Here is a 9,888-nt window from a genome sequence, read left to right on the forward strand (position 1 = left end):
GGCAGTTCCACAGATGAGTTGGAGAAACTAAAGTTTGTTGCTATAGTTTTTAGTGTGAGCCCGGCTCCTGTGATTTTGCTAGTTATAAGTTATTGCAATTAACCTTTTTGAGTACTCCACTTGCTTATATAGGCTGTTTTGAAATATGTCACACATGACCCACTTCTCGTTGCTGGTCTCCTGGTTGTCACTGTCCTGGGACAAGCCAATGAGAGGTTGGCTCCTAAGGCCTCTTTTCCACCGACCGTTGATAGGCAGTGAAATATATCTCAACTCTCAACTGCTCGCTGCTGCCTGGTAACTGCTCGCTGCTGCCTGGTAACTGCTCGCTGCGCACACAGTTCAACATTCTGTAGAAAAGAGTCCTAAGGCCTCCTTTCCACCAAGTGTTGAGCTGTGTGCTCAGCAAGCAGTTACCAGGCAGAAGTGAGCAGTTACCGGGCAGCAGTGAGCAGTTGAGTTTGAGAGGTATTTCACTGCCTATCAGCGGTCCGTGGAAATGAGGCATAACTGGGAAATTGTATTCTGATTACATGCATATTAATGTGGCATTCGAAATCCATCAATCCAATTCAGCAACTGCTGCATTTGGTTCATTTATAAGCTGCATAAAATTTGCATTAACTCGTTGGCTTTTAATTGGATGGTTATTAACAGCCATGCATTGGGGTAGATTCATTAGAGAACATGCTCAAGCAGTGCATATTAAACCAGCGAGCGCATGTTACGTGTGGTCCTGGCAGGGTAGCATGCACTCTTAACCCATTCGCGTTCCGTCGTTTTCACTTGAGCAATGTTCACCTCCCATTGATTAGCCTATAACTTTATCACAATGAACTGATATCTTGTTTTTTCCGCCACCAATTAGGCTTTCTTTGGGGGGTACATTTTGCTCACAGCCAATTTACTGTAAATGCATTTTAACAGGAAGAATAAGAAAAAAACGGAAAAAATTCATTATTTCTCAGTTTTCAGCCATTATAGTTTTAAAATAATACATGCCTCCATAATTAAAACTCACGTATTGTATTTGCCCATATGTCCCGGTTATTACACCGTTAAAATGATGTCCCTATCACAATGTATGGCGACAATATTTTATTTGGAAATAAAGGTGCATTTTTTCCGTTTTGCATCTATCACTATTTAAAAGTTTAAAATAAAAAAAATATAGAACTATTTCATCTTTACATTGATATTTAAAGTTTAGACCCTTAGGTAAATATTTACCTTTTTTTATTGTAATGTTTTTTTTTATATTAAACATTTTATTTGGGTATTTTTGGGAGGGTGGGATGTTAACAATAGTTTTATAATGTAAATGTCTTGAGTTTTATTTTTTTACTTTTAGTTGTAGTTTTACTTTTTGGCCACAAGATGGCGGCCATGAGTTTGTTTACATGACGTCACTCTAAGCGTAACATGCGCTTAGAGAGACGCATGGGGGAGGCAACAGCCAGAAAAAGCTAAGCTTCCGAGAGAAGCTGTCGCTTTTTCTGCGGGGGAGAGGAATCAGTGATCGGGCACCATAGCCCGATTCACTGATTGCCTGGCTAACTGGCCGGGTGCACGCGCGCGATCGGCTGCGGGAGCGCGCATGGTTCCTGGACGTTGTTTCTACGTCCAGGAACTAAGATGGGTTAAGCTACGCACACTCCTGTGAAGTGCTGCGTATACATGAATGTAGCATGGTACTTCAAAGTTGCGCGCATAAAGAGTGCAAGCTACCCTGCCTGGATTGCGCATATCGTGTGCTTGCTGGTTTACCCTGTGCTGCTTGAGTGAGTTATCTTTAATGAATCTACTCCCATTGTGTAATAGTTCATCTATTAGATGTTCAGTTTGCTAAACCGGCGAATAGATTAAAAGCTAGGTCCCTCAGCTGAGACTCTGATGGCAATGTCGATGAGAATTTGATTTGGGATAGGTGGTAATTGTTATCGGTCTGGAGCCGGTTAGATACGTCAGTTTGACAGCTGTGTAGTTTTCTACGACAACGATCGGTAGACTAGCAGAGGTGGTGGTTTAATTGAATGTGGGGTTCTTCTCCCAGCACAAATCTCCTAAAATCTAATCAGTAGTGCGTAGTGGTAAAACGATTGCTACTCCCTGGCAGATTTCTAATTGGCGAAATTTGATTGCTGGGTTGACAATGAGAACTTAAACACAGACTGTAGGATTTTAAAGCGGACCTGAACTAAGAACTTCCTTTTTCTCTAAAAGATAAGCAACAGCAAAGAACAATTGTTAAAGCTGATACAAATCCTGCAGTTAACCCTATGTCTGCTTCCATGAAAGCAAGAAGTAGACTGCAGATTAACACCCAGTGCTGAGGCAGCCAGCTGACGCATTTGAGACCAAATTACATGTTTGATAAGATGAAAGGGGGGGGGGGTTTAGACAGGCTAAACTCTCTAAATACATACAGGGTGCATTTCTGTTTTACTTCTGTTCAAGAGTTCAGGTCCACTTCAGACACAAAATAAGACTAGGATTTCTAGAATATCACAATGTAGATGTACACAATGTAAAAGTAGAACTACAGATGCAATCTATCTCATCAGTTTATTTTCAATACAGCTCTGCTTTTTAAAGTGAAGTGATTTTCCGGCTGTCATTTGAAGTCCTGGCCATCTGCCCCTCCAGACAATCCAGTTCTGATTTTGGTCCTCCCCAGCCTTCAGGCTATAAATGGCTTTTATTAACTGAAGAATGGGTTTTATCCCTTCATTGTCTTGTCTTGACGGAAAAACAGAAGGCTGGCAAATGTGACTTGGTAGTGAATGTTTTTTATTTGCTCCAAGGTGACTGATGTCTGCACCCCTCTTGAGGTTCATATCAGAACCTAGTGAGGAGTACCGAAAGGCTAGTAAATTGGTGGTTGGGTGAACGTAATCTTGTGCAGCATCCACAGTGGGGTGTTCAGGCTGTCCTGTGAGCAATAAAGCCGGTTTCTGCCTGTGACTGCATGCTAAAAACTATTACTTATCTTAAAGAGAATCTGTACTCTAAAATTCTTACAATAAAAAGCATACCATTATATTCATTATGTTCTCCTGGGCCCCTCTGTGCTGTTTCTGCCTCTCCCTGCTGCAATCCTGGCTTGTAATTGCCATTTTTATGCAGTGTTTACAAACAAAAGGCATAGCAAGTGATACGCTGAGGAGCTCAGTGTGTGTCATACAGTGTGCAGGGGGCCTGGAGAGGGTGTGTATAGCTTCTATCCAATCACAAGCAGCACAGCACATTCCAGACTGACTGCCTCAGCTTGACAGAGCCGACAGAGGAGAGATTAGATCATATAACAGAGATAATAGCCACTGTGCAACTAGGGAAAGGCTGCAGTTAGAGCACATTAGAACAGGTATAGGAACTTGCAGGATAGAAGAAATAAGGATGACAATTTTGTTAGTCTCTTTTATAGTAAACCAAAGTGTGGCTCGTTACAAAAAAGTTTGTTTTTTTTCCCCACACAAGTCTAGTTTGCAAACATCTAAAAGGACAACTGATGTGGCAGGAATATGGAGGCTGCCATATTTCCTTTTAAACAATACCAGTTGCCTGGCAGACCTGCTAATCTATTTGGCTGCAGTAGTGTGAGTAACACCAAAAACGAGCATGTGGCTAACCTTGTCGGATCTGACAGCATTGTTAAACACCTGATCTGCTGCATACTTGTTCCAGGGTCTATGGCTAAAAGTATTAGAGGCAGAGGATCAGCAGGACTGCCAGGCAACTGGTAGTAAAAGTAAATATGGCAGCTTCTATATCCCTCAGGTTTTCTTCTGGTAACTGCAGGTAGTAGTGGTGCGCTAATCAAGGACATAGAGGGTAGTAATCTAACCACTGGGGTCTCTATTATGCTTTGCTTGTAGGGTTGGTTTGAAAATGAACAAAGGTCCTTACTAAAGCCTCTACCTGTCTCCTTGTTTAGGCAACGGCACAATTGATTTCCCTGAATTTCTCACCATGATGGCAAGGAAAATGAAGGACACAGACAGTGAGGAGGAGATCCGTGAGGCCTTCAGAGTCTTTGACAAGGTAATGGAGCGCTCTCGGTATTGTGTGGATGTTGCGCGGATATGTGCCCTGCTCACATAACTGAGGTCTTTTCTCGTGCTTGACAGGACGGCAATGGCTACATCAGTGCAGCTGAACTCCGCCATGTAATGACCAATCTAGGAGAAAAGCTAACAGATGAAGAAGTAGATGAAATGATCCGGGAAGCAGACATTGATGGAGATGGACAAGTCAATTATGAAGGTGAGAACATCCGCCAGGTGCCATGTGACCCTCTTGTGGTTCTGATGGTGTTCAGAAACTGCTCGCGGTCCAAGGTTAGATTATTGGAAGGCCAAGCTTTTTAGTGATGCTGCTTTGAAGATGAGTAGCAGGCTTATCCAACTTTGTGTATTTTCCTGAGTGTCAGAAAGCTGGGAAATAATGTCTCTGTGGCATCACTGTTACTTTCACTAGTCTGCAAGGGGGAATGTCTGAAACTGGCCTGATGGGTGAACCCCCCCCCCCCCCCCCCGGCATATGTGCTGGCTTACAGCTCTACACTCCGCTACCAGCTACACCAACCAGTCACAACCCACAGTGACCAATATGCGTAAATACATTGAATTCGCTGTGAAAGGACAACTGTAGTGAGAAGTATATGGAGGCTGCCATATTTATTTCCTGTTAAACAATCTCAGTTGTCTGGCAGCCCTGCGGATCTGTTTGGCTGCAGTAGTGTTTGACATTGTCAGAGCTGACAAGATTAGCTGCAGGCTTGTTTCCAGTGTAATTCAAACGCCTAATCTGCTGCATGCTTGTTCAGGGGTCTAGGGCTAAAAGCATTAGGCAGAGGATCAGCTGGATGCCAGGAAACTGGTATTGTTTAAAGATACTGAAGTGAAAAATGTTTTTGTTATGATTTGTATGTGTAGTACAGCTAAGAAATAAAACATTAAGATCAGATACATCAGTCTAATTGTTTCCAGTACAGGAAGAGTTAAACTCCAGTTATCTCTATGCAAAAAAAAAACAATTAAGCTCTACTACTTTCAAAGTCGTGGAGAGGGCTGTCTTCTGACTTATTATCTCAACTGTTAGTGAACAAATTTATTATTTTCTGCCAGAGGAGAGATCGTTAGTTCAGACTGCTCTGAAAGAATCATTTTGAATGCTGAGTGTTGTGTAAACGACACATATTATAGAATGATGCAATGTTAAAAAAACACTATATACCTGAAAACAAAAATATGAGCATATTTTCTTTGATGCTAACATTCTAGTAATTATTCATAGTACACAACCAATACATTATATCATATATTTTTTTTCGCTTCAGTGTCTCTTTAAAAGGAATTAAATGTCTGCCTTCATATTCCTCTTGCTTCAGTTGTCCTTTAAGGCTTGTGTAATCCATATAAGCTGTATTGGCATTGCATCGGGAGTTTCTTGATTTGAAGTGATATTGAGTTTGCATTTTTAATCGCTGGTTTAGATAGCTTGTCACTGGTATCAGTTTTGGCACTGTGAAGGTGGCTGATTAATGGCTCAATACTTTAGGTGCATTGGTGGGTGTGGCTAATTTTGCCTATACTGACCTTTAGCAGAAATGGGACACAGTATCTGGGGGGTGAGTGTGGACACTCCCAGGGGGGTGGTACTCTTCTGCTGGCCTTTCTATGTAAGACTGCACTGCTGCCTGACACTTCAGCTCTGACTTGGGCTATTACTCACAGGGATGTAGAGTCGGGGCAATTTTTGGCACCCGGAGTCTGAGTTGGAGTCGTGGTTTCAGAAACTGAGGAGTCTGAGTTGGAGTCGGAAAAAGATTTTTGTACTGACTCCACAGCCCTGATTGCTGGAGGAATTTTTGTCTGATTTGGTGGGGATGTGTGTTTGCTGCAGTCTTTATTTACTCCTGACAAAGCCCACTTAAGGGTGAAACATATTGACTTGACATATATTTGAGCAACCTTGAGTGAATTCCTGCAGCATGTACCTTCTGTAGATGCAGTGTAGAGAGGGGGAGTGGCACTCTGGTGTATGAGCCCACTTAGGGGTGCAGCGTTTTTAGATGCACTGAATGGTGTGCATATCACTCACCAGCGTCCCGACTAATTGACACCTTTGCACAGTCTGGTAGCCCGATGAGGCAACTATCGTTTGGTCGCACACTGCGGCCAATAGGTGTTTATGCAATTTTGGATGTCTCCGACCCTCTACAAAACTGCGATATTTTGGTAACCGCTGTGTAGTGCACTAGCTGGGGGGAGGGAATGTTCAAAGACCTCCCCTTCACATGTCTCCTATTTTCATGGTACCCCTACACTTGTGTGGGAATCATCAGGTGGTCACTTGTGTATGTAAAAGGACTAAAGTTTACTCTTACTGATTAGTGTCAAATAAAACCATCCTCTGCAGTGTTCTCCCCAGGCTTTTAGCTGGGTGGAGCGCCCGGCTAGTTTTGGTGAGCACCCGGCTGTTATCAGGTCACCCCCTCCTATGCTGTAAGCAGTTGTTTACAGCAGATTCTGTCTTTTCAGACCAAGTGTTGTAGATTATTCACCTTTACATCTTTCAGCCTGTTTACCTCAAGTAATACCAGTTGCCTGGTTGTCCTGCTGATCATTCTGGCATCAGTGGCTTCTGCATCACACACCTGAAACGGACATGCAGCTAATCAGGTCACACATCTGAGCTGCATTTGCTTGTTCAGGGTCTATGGCTAAAAGCATTAGAGGCAGAGGATCAGCAGGACAGCCAGGCAACTGATTTTGTTTAAAAATAAACATTGGCAGCCTTCATATCACCCTCACTTCAGTTGTCCAGCATGTTGCACGGTAATGTTTAATCTAGTTAGGTATTGGAGATTCACTTTTTAAAAGCTGTGTCCTCTCTTTACAGAATTCGTACAAATGATGACTGCAAAATGAAGACTCGCCCCCTGTTTCCCCTCTAGAGAAATCAAACGGAATCCTTTACTTACCTCCTGCGAAAATGTTCATTTACTCATTCTGTTTCTGTATAGCAAAACTGAATGTCAAGAAATTCCTTCTGTCCACAACAAACTCTGCATGTAATGGTCGGTGGTCCTGTCCCCAAAAACAAAGTTTAAACATCAGTTTTACAGTATATAAATACTTGTACTACCTTTAAAAAAAGAAAAAAACAGCAAGGAAGCACTTACAAGGACTCCTCGATCCATTTGCTAACGATTACTACACTGTTTGGGCTGGCCAGTTTAACATGCATGCAGCTTGACAATTGAGCACTGACGTGTTTGTAAATTTTTAAAGCGAAAAATAATCAAAAAAACGAAACCGGTCCGTCTTCTGGGGGCGGGTCGTTTTGAAAATTTGTAGTATAAAATTGTCATAGCTGGCTTAATCAAAAAAAGTTAAAAAAAAAAAATTGGTTTATACCTCAGGATGGTATGCAGCAAAATGGTTGAAGGGTTTGCAAGTGTTGAGGAATACCCCATCCCCCCACCCCCTCCTCCTTACCGGTTGAATGGTTCTTTTTGTACTTGGCGTGCTTCAAGGAAAATCGATCGATCTTAATCCGAAGATGGCGTGTGTGTTCCGATCTTTGGGTTTTTAAGAGTCTTGTTTGCGCTGCACTAAGGAAAGCGACATGGGTGTTGGGCTGTTGATCGCTCATGGTTTTTAAGAGAGAATTCCTTCACCGATGGGGAGCAGCTTTTGGACTCTTGTAATTTAACATGTCTGTAACAGACTCGGAGCCGGTAGATTATTCCTATATCCTTTTTATAGGAGTTCAGCACAACAATCAACCAGGCTGCTTCAGAGGAAATGTTTAAAAAAAAGTAAAAAAAAAAACTTCTGCTTTTGTCCATTCCAAGTTGTAAATGCTAGTTTTTTTTTTTGTTTTCCAATAAAAGACCATTAACGTAATATTTTTATTTCTTTTCTGTTAACACACTTTAATTTATTCATCCATCATGTACAGACATTTTTGTTTTTATTTCCCCATCATCCTCGTTCTTGGCTAGCTTGAAATAATCTGCAACCTTTTAATGTCGCCTTCAGTATAATAATCATTTATCTAGTAGCGATCCATTGCTTTGTGACCTTTGTACAGGCTGTAACTCCGCCGGGTTTCGCCTCGTTCGCTGGTGGGTGTCATCTTGCTATGCATAGATCGCCACTTGCGCAGTAGAGGCAGCCCCTTATATAATATACAGTATAATATATACAATTTTTATTTGAAATGCAGTTTGTGTCTGAATTAATCACTCGGTGTCTGCAACAATCTAGAGTTTTTGGGAAGTCTTAAAGTGTGACCCCACCCCCTTGCTCCACCTTGCCCCTCCCCTCCCTCATGGAAACTTTTTCCTTTTTGTTTGCATGCACAAACGTGTACAGAAATTATAAAGGCACATCTTGGCTGTAATATGAATTTTGATAACTTGAGGAACGCGAACGATTCCCCCCTAGGTTGACGCCTAGTCAAGTGTTCCCACATCGTAACGCACACAGCTGCATCGTTTTTCGGACGGTTAGGTCCCTTTACCGGTCAGCAGGTCGTGCTTTGCAAAGGACAGCGGCCGGACATCTGACGTTTGTAGATAGCCTTTTTATGATGGGAGCAGGTTGCGATCCCATTGGCTGGTTCAGTACTGTGACCACAGCGGGTTTGGGAACAGCAGGCCCACGAGCACCTGCTTTTATTTGGCGCGAGGCTGAATGCCGCTGACTGGGGAACAGACTACTGAAAATGATGCGTGGTTACTAGTTTCGCCAATATTTTTATATGGATTTAATATGTATGCGTATCCCATGTTTCAGGCTTTTTTTTTTTTTTTTTTTTTTTTTCTTCTTTGCAGCTGGTGGTGAGAATAGATATATTTTGGGGGATGAATTACCATTTCAGTGTGAAGGATTCTGATGTGGCTTATAGATACAAAAACTTTAGTGCTGTAAATTGGGTACATCCCTTTTTGGGTTTAGGTGGTCTTAAGTCAGCCCACTACATTGCCAGCATTTCAGGAAGTACTGTGGTTTTATCGACTGGTTTGTATCCTGGGAAAAAATGCCCCTTTTGCAACTTCCTGAATGATTGCCCTGGTTTTTTTTCCAGTAAACAAAACAGTTTAAAGGATAAAACAGCTTTTTTTTGAGCTGTGGTCAGATCTTGCTCTCATTGACTATGTATTCTTAGTGAAGCGACATCATTATAAATATAGATCTCTACGCTGACTGGTGTCCATTACATCTCTGCAGTCTGATGCCAAAGATGTGACATTGCAGTAAAGCTTAGTTTTGGCACGGCGGGTCATTTACCTGCTGGTATCCAGCTGCCTGGTTATCGGTCTAGGTGGCCGCTGGAGGTTTATCGCACGGGCTCTGTCTAGGTGGCCGCTGGAGATATATTGTATGGGTTTGGTCTAAGCTGCCGCTGGAGGTAATTGCATAGGCTCAGTCTAGGCTGCCACTGGAGGTAATCGCACGGGACAAAGCAAACTTGGCACTACTACTGCACTCATCCTACCCATGCTGTGACAACTGGAAGCTTGTGCTAACTCTGAATCCATGCTTGCACTTTAGGGAAATAAAACAAAAACACATACTAAGCCTTGAAACAAAAGACCTGGGATAGAGTAAATGGCTGTCATGTATTGCAATGAAACTAATAAAGCCAAATAAAATCAAATAAATTCATGTGGTCTATTTTTAAAGGATGGGCTATTTCAGGTGCTTTCAAGGGAAAGGAAAATGGAAGGTGGTTCAAGGATGGCCCAGTGAGAGACTAAGGCCTCATTTCCACTGACTGTTAGGCAGTGAAATGCCTCTCAAACTCTCATTTCTCACTGCTGCCTTGGTAACTGCTTGCTGAGCACAAAGCTCAACAGTCTGTGGAAAGGAGGCC

At 42.4% G+C, this 9,888-nt stretch overlaps 1 protein-coding gene across 1 annotated transcript in view; it reads left to right on the plus strand.

The window, feature by feature from the left end:
- CALM1 (calmodulin 1) overlaps window positions 1-9,676 on the plus strand; it is a 36,129-nt gene extending 26,453 nt beyond the window's left edge. The window contains exons 4-6 of the mRNA XM_068254573.1: window positions 3,935-4,041; window positions 4,128-4,263; window positions 6,904-9,676. Coding sequence (XP_068110674.1) covers window positions 3,935-4,041; window positions 4,128-4,263; window positions 6,904-6,932 — 272 coding nt within the window. The 3' untranslated portion in view covers window positions 6,933-9,676. The remainder of the gene's footprint in view (window positions 1-3,934; window positions 4,042-4,127; window positions 4,264-6,903) is intronic.
- Window positions 9,677-9,888: the final 212 nt, after the last annotated feature.

This window comes from Hyperolius riggenbachi, chromosome 9 (assembly GCF_040937935.1).
Source record: "Hyperolius riggenbachi isolate aHypRig1 chromosome 9, aHypRig1.pri, whole genome shotgun sequence".
NCBI classification, from domain to species: domain Eukaryota; kingdom Metazoa; phylum Chordata; class Amphibia; order Anura; family Hyperoliidae; genus Hyperolius; species Hyperolius riggenbachi.